Source organism: Falco punctatus, assembly GCF_963210335.1.
Source record: "Falco punctatus genome assembly, chromosome: 4".
Lineage (NCBI taxonomy): Eukaryota > Metazoa > Chordata > Aves > Falconiformes > Falconidae > Falco > Falco punctatus.
In genome coordinates this window covers 52,051,482-52,075,015 of record NC_137583.1, presented here as the reverse complement: position 1 = coordinate 52,075,015, position 23,534 = coordinate 52,051,482, and the positions used below count along the sequence as shown (strand labels likewise).

Below are 23,534 nucleotides of genomic sequence, written 5' to 3'. Positions count from 1 at the left end.
TGCACTCATCGACTTCAGTGCAAAGGCTGTCGGAGCAGCTTGCACTGCATCCATCCGCGCTATAAATTAACCAGCCTAAGACATGAAGCCTCCTTTTTTACAGTAACTTGCTGAGCATAGCTGAGAGACAGTGGTACTCAAAGCCATTAATAACTAGACGGAAAAGTAAAATAATAAAAAGGGAAAAAATAATGTCCCCTTGATACTCAGCTTACTGCAGAACCAGATGACTAACCGCCCTCGCAGAGCAACAGGGATTTGCAACCAACGTCCCTTCCTCCTGCGCACAGCCAGCAGTGCAGGCAACGGCTGCAGCAACGTGGGGCAGCTTCCCTCTCCAGCTACTCCTGCACGTGCAGGACCTGAAACCACACGCAAGATACAGAGCCTGAGGCGAGGATGCTGTGCCTCCTCGGGACAGAGGGCTGGAAAAGGCAGATCCCATTACCGTCACCATTTATTGATACAGAGACAGCCTCTCAAAGCAAGCGGCTTATCTTATAGCTCTGTGTTTTACTGCTGCCCCATCTCTCTCCTCTTCCTCCTCTGCCCATACTGGATTTATCTGGTCCCTCAGGACTTTGACACAGCAGCAATGTCTTGGGGTTCTACACTTTGCTCCAAATTTTTGTCTAAGATCTGTCCCTTCATCGTCCCCTTCAAGTGTTTCTGTTCAACAGCTGTGTCACAACTTTCGTTTCTTAACTTGGGAGAGGAAGTATTCCGCCCCAAAACAGTGTTTGCCCCGATTACCGGGTTGTCCTTCACGTGGTTTAATGCTTTTTTTCCCTTTGCTTGCTGGTGCTCGCTTCCCACAGGTGTGGAGCAGCAATTCAACTCTCACTACTTATCAGTTCAAATTCGTTTTCTCGCATTTCAAACCTTAACGCCACAAAGGGAGCCAAAAATAAGCCTCTGCTGTTCCACTCTCACTCTAGCGATTCCTCTTTTCAAGGCACCCTGTGGCGAGGTGTTTATTATTAGCTGTAAGTCATAAGATTGGAGACACACACACAAGTCTACACGGCTGTTCACCAACTGCCTGCAAACAAAGTCATTCCCATCCTTCAGTCTCTAGAAGGAGATGCTCCAAAGATAAACTCCCAACATTAAAAAGCTTACTGGCTTGTAGTCTCTTACCTATTCTAATTTGCAGACATCACAACTGGCGAGCCTTGGCTTACAGCTACTGACATGAAGACTTCTGTTCTGCAGACTCCCACTCTTCACAAATAGGTCTGAGCCAAAGAATCTAATCCACAGCATACTCAAGGTGTAAATCCAAGAAGATTTGCATCAGGTTGTTCAAAGAAGGGTGTCAGCTGCCTCCCTGCAACACCCGCAAGGCCCATAATGAGCTTTACATGGGATCAGTTAATAGTTTGTGCTCCTAGCTGAACACACATGGGAACTCGGATGATGTCTGCAAGGTTCAGAACCTGCGTCCTGCAAATCTGGGATGTAAACCACGTTATTCGGTCAGCGTTAACTGCATTGGTTTGTTTTCCTCCCAGCCAGCATCAGGCAGAGAGAATATATCTGACAGTTCAATATTCAGAGATGGACAACTCGGTAAAAATATTTCCTAAGCATGGTCGAGCACTTGGGCGTAGCAGGAGGGCAGCAAGGAGGAAGGCTTCTGGGTTATTACTAGGGAGATGAGTCCATCTCCTCTCACCACCCACAACCCACAGTCCTGTCAGGCAGAAGTTTGATTTCCCTGCTGAAGAACAACTGGATTTTATTGAGCTCCCATTGCAAAATAGGAGGCTGCTCCAGCACTTTGGGGAAAGCACCAGGTTTCACGTTCTACCACTTCCCAGACTTCAGGCAGACTTATCACAAAGCAGGAGGTAAGCCTTGATAATGAGCAGAGAGGAATGCGGTCGTGGAAGGCATTTCTATCAACTCTCCCAGCGTACAGCCAAACTTTGCATATGAAATTACAAAACATGAGACTTATTTTACCTGCAGGAAAGCAAACTCTCCTACCCGTCATGTGCTTCCCTGCATGTGGAGCAGGTCTTGACTACCTGCGAGAAGCATCTGCTCCAGGGAACACAACGTTTTGAAGAACATGAAACTTTCCCCTGGGCTTCATCACATTTTAATGATTTTTTTTTTTTTTTTCTTGCTGGTAGGTGCCTACCCAGCTATTTGGTGCCTTCCACTATAATAACAAGGGAAGCAGCTCACTTTGCATCACATTCAAAGATTTAAGGCCAAAGGGATGTTTAAATCACCTTGTCTGACTTTTAAAATGCCTCTGATCTGGAAAGTCTCAGCCAGTTATCCCTACGCTGTGGCAATCTGCATCTCAGTAAAGCATCTTTTCCAAGAAAAGGGAAAGGACACAACCTCATCCTGAAGACAAGAGGTGGAGGAGCTGCTCCTCTCTTTAGCAGCTTCGCTTAAAGCCCGTATGACACAATAACTTATTTCCAGTTATTGGTTCCTGCCATCACTCATTTCCAAAGAGCATTTTGCAGCCAGCACATTTAAAGGGTGCAAACACTTGCGTGCTACAATCAAGGACACTTCTCAAATCTTTTTGATAAAACACCAGAATAAATATGGCTCCCTCTTCCTACGCCCACCCCAGCCCACCCCCCATCAGTGACTTCATTAAGATGTCTCCAAATGGCCACACCGAACAACCACATGAACCATGGCAAGATGGATGGGACACCGTCCCTCACCCGATACAGGAGCCCAAGAACCAGCATCCTTCTGAACGCAGCTGGTTTCCCAGAGATGAGCCCATTTTATGGATGAGCCCAGTATTTTCCCCGTGCAGGTGGTACGGAGCACACATCCGCATGCCCCGCAACCCTTTTTTGCTCAAAAGGGCTCATACTTAACACAAACAGATGACAGTTGCGACTCAGACCTCACCAGCCTTCAGACTTTGAGTCAGCCATCATTTAGGCAGCAGAAAATTTACACATATTTCCAAACAATTAATGGAAATACTGGGTGCACAGGCCCCCAAACGCAAGGCTTCTGCCAGATGACGATTCCTCGTTGACAGCTATTAAGCTATCGGTTACCCCTTTCAGAGCTGTAATTTTTAACGAGCATGTTGTGCAATAGTAACCCTTCACTAAATCAAATTTACATGACAAAAATTACACTCCCTTTTTCTCACTCTTAGTTAAAAGACTTGCAAATCAGGCTCTTCATCATTCTGCTCAACACCAACAACAGTCAAACTGGCTTCACCCAAGTTACTCCTCTTGCCTTTATTTTTAAATAGTGGTGTTTTATTAGCACTTTTCCAGTCCTTTGGAATTTATCCAATATTCAGAAAAGATTTAAATCAAAACACAGCAGGCCAACAATCTCTATGACTGATTATTTCAGGATTCCTATGCGCAAATTACCTACAACTGCTGATTTTAAGTGGTTTTGCTAGATGTCTAATATCCCCTCATCACCGTTGATCTGGAAAGCAGCTCATCATTCCCATATGACACAAGTGTGTCACTTAACTCCTTCACAAATACACTTTATAAACGGAAGCTTCTATTTGTTTCCTTCTCTCCTCTCCACCGACTTTCAAAAATTTCTGTCTGGGAAATTGCTTCCCCCTCTAATCAGGGTTGGCCTTCACCCAAAACTACAACAACCAAATTGCCATGTTTTGATATCTGCCTAAATCCTCCAACTCGCATTTCCATGCCTCCCCAGCTTTAGCAGAGCTGCTCTGTCAAATGTCGCAGCCTACTTAGCTGGTCCTGAGTGCCCATATCAAATGCAATCCAGCCACAGCTAGCCATCCCCTGGCAACCCCTAAAAGTCAACAAAATGACCCAACAGCTTCTCTTCCTAGGAATTAATACAGACTTACTTTCCTTGGGGATTGACCAGAATACTAAATATCTCCTTATCTTTCATTTAAGGCTTAAGGGATGGTCACGTTACCAGTCAAGTGCTTCTTTGGCACAAATAACTGTCTCTTTTTGAGGAGTTAAAAAGAGGTCAGTGCCAGAACAAAGCAAGTTTGATCTTTCAAGCTATTCTCTGCCAGCTCAGCTGTGGCTGTTCCTATTCCCACTTACTGGCTGCCGAGAGCCAGCCCCAGGGAGCCCATGCAAGGCAAAGTGCTAGCGTTCATATCAGCAAAAGGAGCAGCCCATACAACCGCCCCTCCTCCTGTCTCTTGACAGCTGGGAAGCTCCTAGGTCATATAGTCTGATTTTCTGCACAAGCAGACGACTTCATCCAGGTAACGAGCATTCATCTTGTTCGGTGGTTATATTCACCGTTTTCCTTGGTATTTCTTTGTCCTAAGCATAAGTGGCGGTCAGGTCAGCTCTGACGTGAGGACGGAGTTCCCGTGCCTTGGTCCAAGCATGGCACATACTAGTACTTTTGCTTCCCACTCAGCCAGGATTTAAGCTTAGATGTCCTTGAAGTCTGGCAAGGCACTGTTGTGCAGCCCTGCTCTCACCTCGCTGCTCTTTCAAGACGTTTAATGCCAGAATGCAAAAAGCTAAGTCATGTCACCAAGTAGCTAAAGGTTTCTATTAGCAATACAGCATGTTTTTAAACCAGTAGACTTTCAATTCTTTAAGTAGCCAAAATAGGATCTCACAATAATATGTTACAGCAAAAAATTCTCAACATAAAAACATTAAAAGTATACTCAGTACCCGAAATCCACTGATATTTTTCAAAAGCTGTTTCGAAGCCATTTGCTCATAGCAACCCTTGTGGTAATTCTATAAAAACATGATGTTTAAGAGCCGGAACTTGTGTCCCTGCTGCTTATTCCTTATTGAAGTCCTAATCCTAGTTCAGTCATAGCTGGTTACTATGGAAATGGTTAAATCAGCGCCCGAACAGCGCAACCTCCCGTAAGAAACAAACACAAGGAACAAAACTGCCTCTGAAAATTAAACACCTTGGTTTATGTCCCTGCCTCCAAAAAAAACTTCAGCATTTCCAAAAGGAAAGGTATTGCTAACACAATATTTTTTTAATAATTGTGCTGTTTATATAGTAAATAAGACAAATATTTCTTCCCTTCAAAAAACCCAAAATGACTCCAAAGTGGCTGTGTTGGTTTTTTTTAAATACACCTACTATCACGATTTCAGAACCCGCGTGTTTGCACCGCAAACACTGCTGTTGAACAGCAAAGACTGGGGAATGTTTCTGGCAGCAAGTTGCTGTCCCCTGGTGAAATGAGTGACAGATATTCCCCTGAGATCAGAACTACAAATTTTCTGTTGAAGAAAAGGTGTATGTGAAAATACATGAGTTTCAATTCGATGTGGAAAGTTTGAGGGGGAAGAAGTAAACACTTCTGAGCAGGAAGAACTAGACACTTTAAAGCGAAAATGCTTTTTCAGGCAACGCAGAGCTGGAAACACCACGAATAAGCTTCTCCATCCCAATACAGCAGGAATGTCACTAACTCCTTTCCACATAGGACACAGTGAAAGCAAAATCTAAGCTACACAGAACAAGAGCACTGGGGCTTGCTGGCTAAACCCCTGTGCACTCCTAAGTCTACTGGTTCCCTCTAATAGCTTTGCCCAACAGGCTACAGAAGAACACCATTTCATGCTAAATTTCCTCGGTGTCACCTATTTTGGACAAATTCTTACCATTCTTCCCCAGGCCCTGAATAAGTTTAAGATTACATTTCATTCTCCATCCCCACCCCAGTATTAATCACGACACTGATCCAATCAGGTCATGACAGTTCGCACCAGCACCAGATGCTGCTCCAACATCATCACCAATTCTGTTAGTGATGGATATGTCCATGCGTTGGTGTTGCCCACATTAGTCAGCTATTCGAGGTGCTCTGCCACTGCCCTCAGATCTGCTGCGAACAACGAGTCCTCTCCCAGTCCCAGTCCCAAGCATCTCCCGTATCACCAAATCATAAAGTGATTTGGGTTGGGACCTTAAAGACCCCCCAGTCCCACCCCTGCCATGCGCAGGGCCCCCTTCCCCCAGCCCCGTCCAGCCTGGCCTTGGGCACTGCCAGGGCTGGGGCACCCACAGCTGCTCTGGGCAGCCCGTGCCGGCGCCTCGCCGCCCTCACAGGGAAGGATTTCTCCCTCAGCTCTGATCTCCATCTGCCCTCTCTCAGCGCAAAGCCGTTCCCCCTTGTCCTGGCGCTGCAGGCCCTTGGGAAAAGCCCCTCCCCAGCTTCCTCGCCGGCCCCTTTGGGTGCTGGAAGGTGCTCCAGGCTCTCCAGGAGCCTTCCCTTCTCCGGGCTGAACAGCCCCAGCGCTCCCAGCCCGGCTGCACAGCAGAGGGGCTCCAGCCCTCTGGCCATCTCCGTGGTCCCGCTCCTCGTTAACACTAAATTGACACTAAATGTTAATGCAAGGCCCTGCTCCACCCGAACTGCCCCTCTGCAGTGAAGCCACAGCCCTGGCTAGCGAGACACCGCACGCTGCTAAGAAATACCTCCTCAGCCCTTCGGTGGGAAGCAGCAGGGAGCCCCACTGTGCTGGCACAGAAAGGCTCACATGTTGAGAGAGAATGGATGCAGCTGCTGATTGGCAAAAGCATCAGGTAATTAACATTTGAGAGGTAAAGTGGTGCTTTTCCGAGGTCTGAGTCGAAAATTGAAAATCACTTCTCCAAAGGAAATATGCACAGCCAGAGCCACTGCCTTAAACACAGACCAAATGCCCATTAGGGATTGCTTAACTCCTAGTCTGCAAAGATGCAGGAGGACCATCCACCCGTGCAAGGGCAGGGCAAACGCGTTTGAAGGTGGACAGTAAAAGCATCGGTCCCTACCACCCACTAATACGAGTACTGGTATCAGAAATGGAAAGTTTTATAGGTTTTGTAGGCTGTGTTCATAGCATTGACACGTTTGAGGAGACACAGCCAGCCCTTCTGAAAATGCAGCACTGGCAGCAGGCAGAGCAGACCATTACAGCTTGTTCTACTAACGACAAAACTCCTTTATATGAATTTGACAGGTTAATGTGCTCACAAGAGTCATCCCACCCTCCAGTAAAAGCTGTTGATTTACAGGATGTAACACTCAGGAATCAGCTGAATCTCTACCAAAAAAGGGGGTTTAACTCGAGAAATAATTCTGTTTGTGCCAGAGCAATAGTGTGCTTGTTTTAACCCCCATCACATCTTCACTAAGTCATATAATTTTTGTCTATTATCAAGGAAGAACCAAATGGCTTTAAAAAAAAACACCTGTTAGTCATATCCAAGCCAAGAAGCCACCACTGCAGGCGGGGACAATGTTCCACTTTTGTTGTTCTCTGGGGTGGGAGGGAAGAGAGGGCCAGGCTGGCTTGCTTGGATTTTAGAGGCATTTCAGTGAGTTAATACATCACTTCTGTTGCTCTCGGATAAAAGCAGAGACAAACCCAAACGCTACACATGGCCAGTTTCATTTCTCCAAGGAAGGGGAGGGGGGAGAAGGGAGGGGGGGGGGAAATGAGAGAAAAAGACTATAACCAAGTTTGTGTTTACACACTAAGGCCTTGTTGAAAAGTTAAAGGTTTGCTGCAGCCAAGAAGCTCCACACATGAAACCCCCCAATCCCATATTTATATTTAAAAAAAATTGTTAAACTACTGAGAGTTTCACAAATGTAAATCACAGCTTTGCATGCGCTAATTAAGTGGTGCCACTTGGGCGCAAGACAAACCTAACTCTGCATTTTTGGAGCTGATGATTAACCTATTTTCTGGAGGTCTCTTTTTCCTCTTCATAAATTAAACAAAAAAGCCCGTTGAAAAGCAACGTCAGCTGACCATACAGCAACACGGCCGCCGCTGCCCAGCTACCCATCCCTGCCGTGGATTTTCCTTTGCTTTTTTGCATTTAACTGTTCTCCCAGGCAGAAAGATGCTGGGGAAGCTTGCGTACTGATGGAGATCACCCGGACCATCCCAGCTTCGTTAGTATTATAAATCATTTGCTTGGAGGCTACAAGGGAACTAAACTTAAAAGAAAATTCCTCTACAACAGCAACCTTATGTTCGTGTAGCGAAAGGATGGCCCAGCAACACACAGCCATTCATTCAGGCTTTTTACAACACATTATTTCAGCAATGCGATTTTAATTTCCTCAACCGTGAAATTGGGATGGTTTAAACCCACCCAAGAGGGACGCTGTGAGGCTAAATGAACACACAGGCTTGGCAAATAACTCAACAATTTCATATATGGTGCAACACAGGTATTTACAGTCCAGCACCGAAGTAATTGGGCATCACAGTGAAACACGGCATGCATAACTGCAGGTTCTTTTCTCTGATTCGCACAAGGTCACAGGGGACTCTCAAGACACGTACCAAACTGGCCGAGAACAAAATGCTTAACTGAAAAACAAAGTAGCTCCTTGCAGAAATACGGACACAAAGCTGCCTTTGAACATTCCTTCTCCATATGCTGCAATCCTCTACTGGGCGGCAGTGGATCATAGGATTATTAGGGTTGGAAAGGACCTTTATCATCACATCCAACTGCTAACCCAGCACTGCCAATCCCACCACTAAACCATGTCCCTCAGTGCCATGTCTACATGTCCTTTAAATCCGTCCAGGGACAGTGACCCCACCACCTCCCCGGGCAGCCTGTCCCAGTGCCTGACCAGCCTTTCAGGGAAGATGTTCCCCAGCCCCCAATCTAAACCTGCCCTGGGGCAAGGTGAGGCCGTTTCCCCTTGTCCTGTCACTTGTTCCTGGGAGCACAGACCGACCCCCCCCTGCTGCACCCCCCTGTCAGGCAGCTGCAGGGAGCGAGAAGGTCCCCCCTGAGCCCCCTTCTCTCCAGGCTGAACCCCCAGCTCCCCCCTGAGCCCCCCCCAGGCTGGTGCCCCAGCCCCTTCCCCAGCCCCCTGCCCGGCTCTGGACACGCTCCAGCCCCTCAGGGTCTGGCTGGTGCTGAGGGGCCCAAACTGAGCCCAGCATCCGAGGGGCGGCCCCCCCAGTGCCCAGCGCAGGGGGACGGGCACTGCTGACCGCCTGGACAGGCTGAAACCCCTGCAGTACGGCAGCAGCAACTCAGGCAATGGACCCAGCAGCGAACACAGCATCAAGCAAATGGCATGGAAATTTAGCATAAGGTTCTGACATGGAAAACAAAGTAGATGGCTGACGAGAGCATCAAGGGCTCTTCAACAAGAGGTCAGCAAGAACCTCAGATACTTGTCTTGTTGGGAAACTGCCCAGAGAAAGGCTGAATTCCCCAGTGCTGCGGGGAAAACTGCTGCAGCTACCTGCAGCAAAAAGCACCACAGTCTCAATGCTCACAGGGCGGTGTACCCATTGGGAGGAGAAGCAGTGGTGCCTCACCGTATGGAGCGGGATGAGCTCTGACATACCCAGAGGGTGAACGCCACAGCTCCAACAAGCATGTTTTTCCTATGGACTGGTCTAATTTCCACCTTTCTGCAAGAGCTCTAAGACAGGAAGGAGAATAGTGTTGTGTCGGTGGGGGGTAGAAAACAAGCCCTGCACATTCCGCCAAAAAAAAAAAAAAAAAAAAAAAGGCAAAAAGCTCTTTGGTCAGCCTTGCCTCCAAATTCCTCACAGGGCCACAACCAACCAGTAATGAGATGGGAAGGGAAAAAGGATCCTCTTCCACCTGCACTGAAGTGTGAGGCTGCAGGAAGGAACGAGCACACAGGGATTCCCAAAACCAAGCACAGCCTGATTAACGCTCAAATCATGCAGAACAAAATGTTTTACCCATCCATCTGCTCTACAACTGTGCCGAGTAATCCCAACCACACGACATTTTGCCGACAAGGTCAATAATGCTGTTCTCGCACCACCGTCTCTTGGAGAGGCAAGAACTAGAGATTGAGAAGCTTTTGTGCCACCGTCACTAATTGCTGCTGTTTCGGGATGGGAGTGATTCCCCCAGCTTCCCCGGGTCCCAGCAGCTCTGCAGATCCCTGCCGGACTCGTAGCAGGTCATCAGCCTCCGTGCTGCACTTTATTCATCTGCAGCCGACGGCAAGACCAGCCACCCCTTAAGAGCTGGGGGTGCAGAGCCGTGTCAGAGCAATGCAGGTGGGTGCACTGAAGAAAAACATGTTTGGGGGAGTCCAGCATCTGCCAAGGATGAACAGGAGCTCTGTACTGCAGAGGGCACTGGCTGGAAAACCTGTCTCAAGTGCCTTTCAGATTCATTAAATCAATTATACCAGATGCCTCCGTGCCAGCTCCATGTGTTTTTACTCAAAATAATCCCATCACACTCCATTATTTATACCTGGGTGCTGGCTGTCACGGGCTTAAAAATAAATATATCTTGTCTCACTTCCCAGGCTGTCAGCCTCAGCCCTGGCTCGGTGAGAAGGCTCCTTTCGGGCTAGCCTTGCTGGCACTGCCACCCTGCAGCCTGTCCCTTGTCCCATCCGATGTGGCTGTGCCAGAGACCTCCTGCACCTCCATCCATTCCCACCAGCCGCACCTTCCCATCACCAGGGTGAGCACCCCATGGGAAACCACTTCAAGGACTTAGCCTCCCACAAAAATTAAACCAAACCAAACAAACAAAAGGGAAAGAAAGAAAGAAAAAAAAAAAAAAAAGAAAAGAAAAAAAAAAAAAAAGCCAGTTGGCTTCCTGAACCAGTTCACAGCAGGGTCAAACACATGCCAGCACAGGCAGCTACAGGCAAGGTGCGGCCACAGTAGAATCCACTCAGACGGGTGTAAAAGGTTGTTAAACTCCAGCCTACAGCCACAGTTTCACAGATGCACAAAAGGCAGCGCTTCAACAACAGTCCAGCTGCCCTCCTCCCCACCCCTCCTCTTCACAAGGTCTCTCCGTGAACCAGATCCAGGAATCAAAGCAGAGAGAAACCAAGCGTTTCCTTTTTCCTGCTGGGTTACTTTTAACCTGGCTTGGTTTATTTTAACCTCAGCTCACCAGAGGGAAGGCAGAAAGAGCAGCAAAAGCATACCACTATCTTGCCGGCAGCATTGGCTCAACATCTGCATGGCATCACCTTGGGAACTACAGCTGAAGCAAAATACTTCTATTTATTTGGCTCCCTTGTGTAAAACCTGTCAAACGGTGCATGGAGGAGGCAGCTGTGACTGTCACTGCTTCCAGGGATTAGGGGAAGGAGCTGTGAATAAGCAGACATGAATTTGAGTCCTGACTATGACCACCAAACCTGCACATCCTAAAGGAAACAGAGACCCACCGTACTACAAAAGCAAGCAGAGCTCCTAATTTCACAGGACTGTCAGCAGCAACACGCAGACAAAACACTATTCACCTGCAAGCTCGACTTCTAGTTCCCACCTTTTATTTGTCCTGAGTACAGTGTTGTTTTAAGTATTGATATTTTGGCACCCCTCTACTCCCAGACCTTATTTCCCAGCCTTTCCTAACCACTTGGTTACAAAAGGTTTCCAGAGCTTAGAAGCAAAAAAGCAAAACCCCGTATTTCACTCAATCAGCTTCCAAGCCAGAGCTGCCCACAAGACAAACAAAATGAGTGTTTAAGAATAAACTGCTTTTCAGGGTTTATTATCAACAGCTTTCCCTGTAGGTACCAATCAGCCAACACAATGCCAGAGCCTGCCTGGCTAAGGACCTTGCTGCAGGCATCAAGAAGCAGTCGAAACCTCCAGCAAACTCCAGATTCAAATCAATGCTCAAGCCCCCTTGACCCTCACCTTCCCCATCACCCCAGGGATGTCCAAGAGCTGCCATCCCAGACCCTGCAGCAATACCAGCATGGCTCTGAAGGACCCTCCTGTCTCAAAGTCAACCCCGTTCATGGGGTGGCATTGTAGAGAAGAGCCTTGAGGAACTTTTCCCATGGTTGGATGACTGACCGCCCCTGGCCGCCCACCGTGTATTTGCATGTCGCTGGTGGAAGCACAATCCTTTTGTCTGCAGGCTTCCATCTCCAGCCATTTGAGCACCGCTGCGATAGTTTATTACTTTCCTAATAAAGTCTGAATAGAAATGAAGCCTTTGTAGCCCTAAATGTGTGTTTTATTCTCACTGTAATAACTTTACTACGCTCTGTTTCCACAGCAACTGTTTTCTCAGCCGCTTGGTACTTTGCTTTCAGGAACGCAAGGCTGCTTTGCTCCACCAAAATAAAAACCGAGCAGAAAAAAAACCAAAACTGAGGACAGCAGCAAGCCAAGCTGCCAGACCACACACTGCTCTTCAGCCAGAGAGATGCTTCGGCTGCTTCAGTCAGAGCCCACCAGCATTTGCAGATTGACCGACTCTTCGGGACAGCCAGGAAAACAGGCGGAAAGGCTCCTCATCCGCAGCAATGGCAGGAAAACACGACGCAGAGCTACGCTGGGAAGGAAACGAGCAGTGCCGTGCCCTTCCTCCCCTCCTACCTCTCTTGCCAGCACGGGCAGGCGTAGAGGAGCAGGGAAGCAATCTGGCTGCAAAGCGAAAGCAACATTAAACAAAAGGCTGGGCTGCGGCCAAAGCAGCTTTTTCCGACGTGATACACGACACAGCCATGAAAGCTTTAGTGCCGGGGCAGGGATGCAGAGCGAAGGAGCAGGTGGGAGAGCCTTCCTCCCTGCACTAACACAGCCGAAAGGTTGTACAGCCTCAGAGGGAAGGCTCCTGCTTTTTTACCTTGTCTGAGGCTTTTTGGCCAACAGAGCAGCAGAAGCAGCGATGGAGCTATTGCACTCGCTAGGTTATTGCATTACGAAGGCTCAGTGCAGAGAAAGGCACCTGCCCTGTTCAGGTGAGCCTGCACATCGGCATGGCAGCCGAGCAGGAGCGGAGCCGTGTTGCTCCAGTGTCCCCACCACCACCTCCCACACAACAATTTCCACCTTGGTTTTGCCGATGGATGCTTTTGGAAAATCAGCAGCATCCCCCTGAGCCACCACATACTCTGTTTTAAAAGGAGAGGAATACCAGGTCTCTTACTGGGAAATTACCTACTAGGGGATCCTGTTATTTAGCTACAGCAATCAAACACTGTCCCAGAATTTAACAGCAGCAAAGCCAAGTGCAAAAGGAAAAAGAAAGCCAGTACATCCAGAATATGCCTGCACAATAACGTCTCTCTATGATTGTAAATGCTAAATACTACTTTCACAGCAAGGACTTTTTTCCATACAACCGTTCCTCCCAAAGTTACAGAAGAAGTACTACACCACCCACTTTACAAGTTAAGAAAGCGAGGGAAGACTGCAAGGAAGGAGAAGGTGGAATCTGAATGCAGGAACTCATATATAGAGGTATATATGCATGCACTTATATGGACAATACTGAAATACATGCCTACAACAAGCATTTCCACAGAAGCCAAGAGCACAACCATCTGTTCTACTCCCTTGGAAATTCAAACACTACAGACAAAGGATGCTTATTAAGCCACTTTATACTTTTTTGTGCCGGTTTCATGGTATTTCAAAGCAGAGCTCTCATCAGTTGTTTTATTTATTATTCTCTCATATTATTTTTTACACCTATATACAACTAAACATTTTTGGAGAGCTTTCCTTAAGCTAATCTGACAGAGAACCTGAGCAAGTAGAGACAAAGCATCCACTTTTTCCCTCTTTTCGGTGCTACCAACACTTACCTTGGCACAAAACCCCCAACAGTCCAAAGCAAACTGGATTTTTACAGCACAGGCAAAGATGTAACCCAGGGCCAAACACCAGTTTCTCCACCGACCCACAGGCACTCCTGTTGTTTACCTCTGTACCTGGTTTCACATGAAGCCTTGGGAATAACCTGAAGCTGCCACATTTCAGGCCCAAAACCATAGGTGTCCCAAGAGACATAGACAAGATTACAAAATTAAAGGAAGAAAGAAGGAGTATACTTTGTCATGAGGGCTGCACAAGCTCAAACAATCTGTGCTGGCTGCAAGATACAGGTGAAACCTCAATGTGCACAGAACAGATTTTCTTATTTCAGCTTGTCCCTAACTTTTGGCAAACACCTTCTGGCCTTAGATGTTTCACGTTGTCTTCCCCACCAGCCCGGATTACACGTTCGAGGTGCTTTGGTGCCCTTCACTGCCTCCCATCACACTCCTAAAGGTCACTTGATTTTTGCTTATTAAAAACGTCCTTTGTAGCAGTCCTAAATCCACTGAGGAATGCGTTTACTGCTTAGATCAGCTTTGGATCCCCACTACTGCACCACATTTGCACCTTAAGGAGTGTGCCTGAAAGTTCATATAGATGCTGCTTTTCCCTGTTGGCATTTGTATTTCAAATTACTTTCTTCCAGATGAAAATACATTACCCTTGAAACATTCATGCTTTACACTAGATGATCTGAAGAGCGGGATGATTTGCATTTGCTGTATCTACGGAACTAAGGGCATCAGGAAAACAAATGTCGAGCCCTAGTTAAAGAAAAAAAAAACAACCAAAAAGATGCTGTGAGTTGTCAAAGGAAACAGAACCAAACCTGAATAAAGGAAAAGCTTTTAAAAGCTTCAAAAATAGAATCTGAAAGGGAATCATGCACTTACATGGGTGGAAAAGCTTCAGACTGACCTTTAACTACATTGCTTTTGTTCAACAAAAGCCTCCTTGAATTTTACTACAATTTACAAAGCTGAAATGCTCAGGACCATGCTGATGTTGCCTTCCTAGTAATAACCATCAAATATTTCCTTCAGTAAGATGATGCCAAGTGAAATTCCTGCACGAATTGTTGTAGGTTCAGGCCTGCTTTCCTATGGATTTGACTCCTGGGTATGTTCTCAGAGGTTTAATAAAGCAGAAGCTCCAATCAAAACATTCTCCACAGTTAAACCACACAACAAATCTCCCAAATCTGTTTCCTGATAGCTGGTAACAGCTGAGCTCACACTGAAACTTTCAGGAGGGTGGTTAAAAAAAAAAGGCTCCTTCTATATCCAACCTCTTTTCCTGAAGCTTGTAGGGGCCTTGTAGCTACCAAGTGCCCACCCTCCATCGCTCCAGTATGAAACTGGTCAATGGGGCCAGCAGCTGGGGAGGAAAGACACAACCCCATCAGCCTTGCATCCTTGGAAAGACAAGGTTTCTCTGTTGAAAATCACAAAAGCTACCTACAGCAGGTAATTTCAGTAACCTAAAGATAAAGTTGTTATATAGCAGTTTATCCATTTGAAGGCTAAAAAACAGATTTCCCCAAGGCAGAGCTTACATGCTGTCCGTATCTCCTCTGGCTACCACAAGCCATCCCTCTGGCTCTGCGTTACCCTTTGGAGCTCCCACTCATTCGGCATGAGTGCGCTATCAGCAACGGATGAAAAGAGGCTTCATGTCCATTACTATTTCCATGGAGCCCATTCTAAAGCTCCAGCAAAAAGGCAACCCAGACAGCACAGCTGGGACTACTGAGCAGTAGATTAAAAGAGCCAAGGTTTTAGCACTGTCTACTTTGGGTTGAAAAGGACAGCTTAATCTTTTTTTATGGGTACAGATGAAAAGAGAGAAATTATGTAAAAACTCTCTGTCCATTACCATGGCGATGCAAAGGTAAGTCAAGATTAATGAGCATCAGGAAAATCAGAACTCATAAACTTTCTGCTGGTTGCTCCTAGGAAAGTTAACCCTCTATTTACAAGATACGCTCCTGATAGGGTTTTTTGTATCACCACAGTTCCATACTAAAAAAGAAGGAAAACATCTGGCATGGTCTTTTCAAAGATTTTTGCCTCCAAGTGCCAACTTCTGCTGGGCTGCTACGCTGGCGGTCTGACAAGGTGGCAACGGTGCCAGCAAAAGGCAATGTGAAAAAAAGCTAGTCTAAGTCAAGCTGATTCTGGCTAAAGCATCTCCTTGTGCTAACCTTGGCCTAAGGAACAGCACCCCAAACATGCCAGGAGCTGCCCCAACAGTTCAGAAGCATGTGTGGTGGGTGAGGGACGGGGAAGTGCCAGCCATGCTGGAGAAGAAAGGATGTCAGGGCTCAAATGAGACTAGCCTTGAGGACTTCTTGTCCCTATCGTGCCCATATTGCACCAAAACCTTCTCTCCCTTTCATGTAGTGAGTCCAATTTGCTTTACATCTCCCCACGGGTCATCCTTTCCCATTCTGCCAGGTCTCCTTGCCACTTTGAGCATGCTGGCCCATCCTCGCTGAGCCTCAGCCAGGACACAGCAGCCCATCAAAGCCCCAAATGAAACAGAAAAGGGTTGCTACATGCATCTTCCCAGCAGAGAGCTGCTCCATCAGATGCGTCCAACACTGCCAGCTGCCCTTCCATTTCCAACCTACTGCCACCCAAATCCTCCCTGTGCATGGTGAACTTTGGCTCTTTGTCTTTACAGGGGCCACAAGCTGTATTTTAGAAATGGGAGGGGTGGGGGAGAATCCCCCTGAAACTCTAGAAACTGGCAGGGAAAGGGCAGAGGTGGACACAAAACTCCTCTCAACACTTCAAGTGCATTCAGCATATGACAGCCTGACCCAGCACTCCCTTAAACCACCCTGCTCACAGTCTCAGGAAGCCAAACTTGGGAAGCTTCCTCTGAAGCCCTCCTCTCCTTTGTTATCCAAATTAACCCAGCAGAAACGTGCCACAGCCCTGTCACACCACCGGCAGCCATGAACTATTTCCTCTCATTTCAATAGCAGCCACACACAAGATTATTTCAACAGCTGGATCAAAGGAGCAGACCCAGGTTACAAGCAGCATCCGAAACGACAGCTCCTCTACTCGGATATCTGTTGCTAAAAATAAGTAGCTGTGGGAAAAGTACTTAGCCCCTTGCAAGAAAGATAACGTACGTACTTCTTTATTTCACTACTACTTTGTTTCTCTGGTGCTATCCAGAGGAAAAGCCTATCAAATCCTTTACTAAACACACATACACATATTTTTAACTGAAATAAGATTCCTCGCCCTAAGCCAAAAGCATTTGTGGATGACATGCATGCTATACTGCGATACCTAAATGAACCAAAGGGCCCATGACCTTCCCCTCTCCCACCCTTTTTTACCAGCACAGTTTTCCTTGACATGGGTGGATCCCCAAAATCAGCTTAGCTTTTGCAGAGACCTCAGTATTTTTAAGATGCAAGCTCCAATTTACAAGGTGCTTACAAACCCATCACAGGACATGCCTGCTGGAAGAACTGACATTACATGGTGGTTCTAACAGGGTTCAAAGCAAGGTAAACTTCAGTGCACGCTGCACCCAAGCAAAGACTTTGTCTAACTCCAAACTGGGCAGATGTGAATGCATCGGAGAGCGAGTTTCAAGGGCAACCTGCAGACAAGCATTTCATAAATACAAATAACTACAGTTAATTATCAACTTGCTCAGCAGAAAGCTGTGGTTATGGAAACACAGTTTCTTGTGTATTAAGGAGAGGACTTGCAAAAAAAGTTAAGTTTTCATATAGGCAGGGACAACAACTCCCCTTAGACAGGCCAGCGGTGATCAACAGAGCTATCTTGTGACATCTTATCTAGGACAGGGACTTGCTTTCTGCTCCAAACACCATTTTGGACTGAACCCTCCATTAAGCAGATGAATCTCCCCAAAAGCTTCAGTCTGATCTGTAGCACAAGGATTTTATAGTGGTGCAAGTGCTTTCAGCTTTTCACAGGAAGCGCCATGCTGCTGCACTCCTTTTAATCACAAAAATTGCAAAGTACTATCAAAACTCAGCCTCTAAGGTCGCCATCCTGAAAATGCCCATGGTTTTGTGTATCTCACTGCCGGTCAAACTGCTCCAGCTTGCTTGAGCAAGCGCTTGCAGGACCTCAGTGTGTGGAAACAGTCACCTCCAGCCAGGTAAACAGATTCAGAAGACCTTGCTCTCCCATTCTGCTTCAAAACACAGTTAGGCGATAGTTGGGAAGAGCTAAACTAAAGGCAATAAATATAATCGTACTAAGCTAAATCTTGAACTGGGCAAAAGTTGTTCTTCAGCTAAAACAAAAACAGTCTTCCTGAGAAACATGAACAGAATGTTTTAATCTGATTTTCAGACGTTAGGCAAGAAAAAAAAAAAAGACACAGCAGATAATCGGGGCTTTACCACACGATACTGCAAGGATAAAACCTCAACACCATCATTAGCACGAGCCTTGGGCAAAGAGAGCACAACGGACCAGTTCAACACTCATGCAGCTTTTACTGCCCTTACTCAGCCATTTGAAAAATAAAAGCCACACGAAAAATCCCGCTCTTTAGCCCGCAAACGCCTTCCTTTAGGCGAGGTCTGCAGGGCACAGCACAGTGTAGTTAGGAAAAGGCTGTCCCCACTTTCCCCCGCAGCTGGAACCGTTTGCTACTTAAAACAAACAAACAAACAAAAAACCAACTTAAACTTGAAAAGACCTACGTCACTGAGTGACCTTTCACAAGGCTCCCTGCAAAAACTTGGTGGGGTTTTCCTGTTAATTGAAGGTGGCAGTGAAAACATGAGCTAAGTGCCGGTTATATAAGCCACCAGCTTCAGAAACTTTTTTTGAGCGCTGTAAGCTGGCAGAAAAATATGCACAGCCCCGTCACAGGCTGCGATACTTCCCTGCGCGCTTGCCCTCCTGCACAGCAGAAAGCTTACTTTCAACGTTGCTCCCATCACCTTTCCACCTGATTCTCCAATAGCTTCTAGGTAACACCATACCATGGGGTTTTTTTGCTTGGTTTGAGATTTTGGGGGGTATAAATCAGGGAGAGATGATCTTTCAATTTGCAGGACTCACAGAAACAGTAAAAACACTTGTACAAAGCAACAAAAAAAAAATAATATTCCTGGCTCAGTCTGCACTCATCAGACTTAACCCAAGGAAGTAAAAACAGTCTTATACAATAAATAACCTGGTTGCTGAGAAGCATCAAGAGAAGCCTTAGTGGGTCAGACTAAAAGATGGGGTTCAGGCATTTCAGCTACATGCTGGCAAACCACAGAGCAGCCCTTTAGCTCTCCAGCCACCACACAGCAGGCTGCGCAGACACCCTCAGGGCTTGTACACTTAGTGAGCAACTGCTGCAAGGTATTTTGATTTTACTTTTTTTTTTTTTTTGGGGGGGGGAGGGCAAGACCAAGAGGAAAGCTTACAAACGAAGATTACAGTTACACAATTGAAAAACTGCATTTTTTGCCAGAACAGGAAGCAATATTCAATATGCCAACAAGTCAGAGTCCACAATTTGATTGCTCACTACTGAAAGACTATTTTAGTTAAATTCAGGAAGGAAATGGCCTCTCTGACACCATACCTGATCCCTGACATTGCACACTCTGCTGATGCCAAGGCTGTACACTGTTGAGAATCCAGCATCAGCTTGCATACTATTTTAGGCATATTTGCATAAGCAAGTGGTGACTGACATTTCTCAAATGTAAATTATGCCCTGAACTCAAACACACACACACACACGTGCACTTTTTATTGAGTAAAAACCCCAATTGCTGCCAGTCAATAAAAGGCAACGGGTTGGGTGAGCACAGCAGAAAGCACAAGATCATCCACTGACTGAATAGACACGCTGGAGGGAAGAGGTGCCACCCAGAGGGACCTGGGCGGGCTGGAGACGTGGGTCCGTGCCAACCTCGTGGGGTTCAACAAGGCCAAGTGCAAGGTCCTGCACCCAGGTCGGGGCAGCCCCCAGTATCAGGCTGGGCAGAGAACGGGTTGGGAGCAGCCCTGAGGAGAGGGACTGGGGGTGCTGGTGGGCGAGAAGCTGGACGTGACCCAGCCACGTGCGCTCGCAGCCCAGAAAGCCCCCCGTGCCCTGGGCTGCATCCCCAGCAGCGTGGCCGGCGGGGCGAGGGAGGGGGCTCTGCCCCTCTGCCCCGCTCTGCTGAGACCCCCCTGCAGCGCCGCCTCCAGCTCCGGGGCCCCCAGCATAAGGAGGGCACGGACCTGTTGGAGCGGGGCCAGAGGAGGCCACGGAGATGGCCAGAGGGCTGGAGCCCCTCTGCTGTGCAGCCGGGCTGGGAGCGCTGGGGCTGTTCAGCCCGGAGAAGGGAAGGCTCCTGGAGAGCCTGGAGCACCTTCCAGCACCCAAAGGGGCCGGCGAGGAAGCTGGGGAGGGGCTTTTCCCAAGGGCCTGCAGCGCCAGGACAAGGGGGAACGGCTTTGCGCTGAGAGAGGGCAGATGGAGATCAGAGCTGAGGGAGAAATCCTTCCCTGTGAGGGCGGCGAGGCGCCGGCACGGGCTGCCCAGAGCAGCTGTGGGTGCCCCAGCCCTGGCAGTGCCCAAGGCCAGGCTGGACGGGGCTGGGAGCCACCGGGGCTGGGGGAAGGGGGCCCTGCGCGTGGCAGGGGTGGGACTGGGCGGTCTTTAAGGGCCCTTCCAACCCAAACCGTTCTGGGATTCTACGATTCTACCTCACTTGTTTTTTCAACAATCCAGGCAAGGATCTGCAGGTCCCCTCTTCTTCTCTATCCCCCACACTCTCTGCCAGAGTTTGGGCTGTTGCAAGCACTGCAAAGGACTTGGGAAAGACCAGACTCATGAGATGACAGCATTTGCAGGTGAGATCACCCACAAGGAAACCCAACAACAGCTGGCAGAAGGGTTGTAAAATCACACCCAACTGAGCAATGAGACAGCAGGTGAAATCCAGAGCCTGATGTAAAGCAACACACATGGGGGGAAAAAATAATTGTGGCTACACATGCACAGGGAACAGGCTCCCAGTGAGCTCTGCTGCTGGGGAAAGGTCCCTGTTGAGACTGACAGGACTGGAAAAAGTTTTGATGGCTGAAGACAGGCTCACATGGCCAAAGTGAGAATACAAGGGGGGAAAAAAACCCAGGACATCATGTGCCAGAGTTGTAAACCCACCAGTGCCCCACATCCCGAGCCAAGCACACAGTCCCAGATCTCCCCTCGGCAAAAAGGTATGCCCGTGCTCAGGGAAGGACCAGGGAAAGACACTGAGATGATTCAGAGAGATCCGTATACAAACACCACAGCCTGAATCTGGAAAGAGACCGAGCGCACTACAAAGTCATAAACAGGGACACAGAATGACTTGTGTTTCTCACAAGGGCTGCGTGAGAGAGCACTCAAGGCAACTTTCACTTAATGGGTTTAAAACCAAAGGAAGTAGTTTTGTCATTAAATGGTGGGACTCTGTCTCACGGGGCTACAAAAGCCAAGAGTAAAAATGGATTTACAGAGGCTTGGACAAACTTACCAGGACAAGTCCACCAGAAGCCATCACAAGCTACCAGGCATTATGCTGGTAATACAAGACACTACTTGTGAGAAAAATGGCTTTAGCCTTCACAGGGGCCAAGTCAGAAAACTGCACCCAAAATTTAAACAGTGCAGCAATAAAACGATGATAACGACACCCTGTGTGCTCCACAACCACTCCGTCTCAGTGCCTCTAGAATTGCCAGACAGGAGCGAATAGAAAGAGCTTTTCTTTTAAAAGGAGCTTTTCTTTTCACCAGCTTTTCTTCTCAGTAAGGCTAGGCATGGAGCTGTATCCCACTTTTGTCCTTTCAGAAAGCTCAGCTCTCCGCTAATCAGGAACGCCTCAAGGCAAGAGACCAGCAGAATTCGCTTGGCCTGCCCACCAGTCATGGCTTTTGTAAATAACCCCAAGAGAAGGTCCCTTGCTGGAGCGACAGAACATCTTCCCACGTTACTGGACCGTGCTAACCTGGATCAACAGATTCAGGATGATGTGGCAGAAGAGGAGCAGAGCTAGCACCGCCTTACTGGCCCAAAAGAGGAGAATTAAGCAATGCCAGGTTGTGCAGACACCCTGAAGCACCGCTGCCTTCCTCAGCAGGCGCTGCCGAGATACTCATTTGCCAAGTTTCTCAAGTTTACTCCATACTTCTTACACCCTCAATAAAAAAAAAAAATAATTTCTACTTTAATATTCTGAGCTCAGCATTTGCAGAAGCAACAATGACAGCCGGGTAAAATAACTGGAGGTTTTTGGGTGAGGATTCAATCCATCACAAAACATTTCAGATAATGTCCTTAAGAACCGATCCTGGACATTTTGCTGCCAGCAGCAATACAAGATGGACAATATCCACAGCGTACTCCTCTGACGCTGAGCAAGGAGCCTGCCGCACCACCCACAGTGCACACATCTAAGAAAAATTTCCCAATTTACAGACCCACTTGGCCCTGGCTTTGATAAGGCAACACAACTGGTCCCTCAGCATCCTCATGCCTGCGCTAAAGGCAACTGGGTCTCAGTGTCTCCCTGGAAGGCAAGTTTAAAGGCCCAGAAAGCACCAGAGAAATGTAACATGTTATTAATTAACCCCGGGGGTGAATCTCGGGTTTCATCCTCACTACCAAACCCAGATCGCGGCTTGGATTTCAGCTGCGACACACACACAGTGAACTGGGGGGATAAGATAGAAAAATCAAGACACATAATCACGCGAGGCGGGTGTTTAGCAACGGCCGGGGGCAGCAGGCAAGGCAGAGCAGCACCAGGAGGGGTCTTACAGAGCCAGCACAGACCCCGCGGATGGGACCAAAGAGACCCAGCACCATCACTGGGGCATCACTCAGATCCCAAGCCCCCTCCTCCAGTGCCTTCACCCCTCTTACCCACATCCCCTTCCCCACAGTGCGGGACCCTCTCTGCCCTACTCTTTTCCTCTCCCCGACCCCACAGCCCCCTCCCCACTGCCTCCCCACACACACACCCCAGACACCAGCCATCCTTCCCCTTAACCCTCAGTGCCCCAGGACCTGAACCCCTCGCAATGACCAGCCCCACCAGCCTGGTGGCCCCCACCCCCCCAGCCCTCTCCAAGCACCCCTGGACCCCCACCTCACCCACAGCACCATCCCCCCACCCTCAGGCCCCCCTGTCCCCCCTAAACTCCTTCTTCACCCACTACTCTCTGCCTCAGGCCCCTCCCTAACCCGAGGACCCCCTCCAACCTCTCTGGCTCCAGACCTCACTACCTGCTGTCCCTCAAGCCCTCCCAACACCCCTAGGCCCACCTTAGACCCTCTGTGCCCCCCCCCAACACGCCCAGGCCCACCTCTGAGCCTCTGTGCCCCCAACAACAACGCCAGGCCCACCTCAGACCCTCTGTGCGCCCCTCAGAGCCTCTGTGCCCCCTCCCACACCCCCAGGCCCACCTCAGCCCCTTGGTGCCCACCTCAGTCCCCCTGTGCTCACCTCAACACCCCAGGCCCACCTCAGACCCCCTGCCCCCACCACTAGGCCTACTCCAGACCCTCATACCCCTCTATCCGCCACCCCAAACACCTCCCACCCCCACCGCACCTGAAGCGTGCGCTGCCGCAGGGCCCGCAACCTCTCCCGCCGCCGCCGCGCTTCCTCCTCCAGCCTCCCCAAAGCCGGGCCCGCCGCCGCCTCCTCCGCCTCCACGCCACCACCGGGCGCCGCCATCTTCCTCCCTCTCCCCCGCGCTCCGTACGACGCCCGGCGCGCACGCGCGGCAGGCGCGGCTCATCGAGCGCCGAGCGCATCGCTCAGCAAGCCGCGGCTATCGGGCGCAACTGCGGCGGAGGGGGGGGGGGGAGGCGCGGAAAAAAAAAATAAAAATTTTAAAATGTGTAATTTTATTTTTTTTTTCATAGGCAAAATAGCCCCAAATCCTACTTCTTTGCCAGGCTAGGCTTATTCCCAGC

General features: G+C 48.6%; 1 protein-coding gene and 1 long non-coding RNA gene across 3 annotated transcripts in view; one reads left to right on the top strand and one right to left on the bottom strand.

The window, feature by feature from the left end:
• CCDC12 (coiled-coil domain containing 12) overlaps positions 1–23,505 on the bottom strand; it is a 40,137-nt gene extending 16,632 nt beyond the window's left edge. The window contains exon 1 of one of the 2 annotated variants that reach the window (XM_080385802.1): positions 23,167–23,505. In XM_080385802.1, the coding sequence (XP_080241928.1) occupies positions 23,167–23,372 (206 nt within the window). In that variant the 5' untranslated portion in view covers positions 23,373–23,505. The remainder of the gene's footprint in view (positions 1–23,166) is intronic. The other variant, XM_080385803.1, reaches the window with a different exon arrangement.
• Positions 755–23,155, top strand: LOC308063188. The gene is made up of 3 exons (XR_013927870.1): positions 755–19,471; positions 20,295–20,416; positions 21,402–23,155. It is a non-coding gene; the product is annotated as an uncharacterized lncRNA (long non-coding RNA).
• Positions 23,506–23,534: the final 29 nt, after the last annotated feature.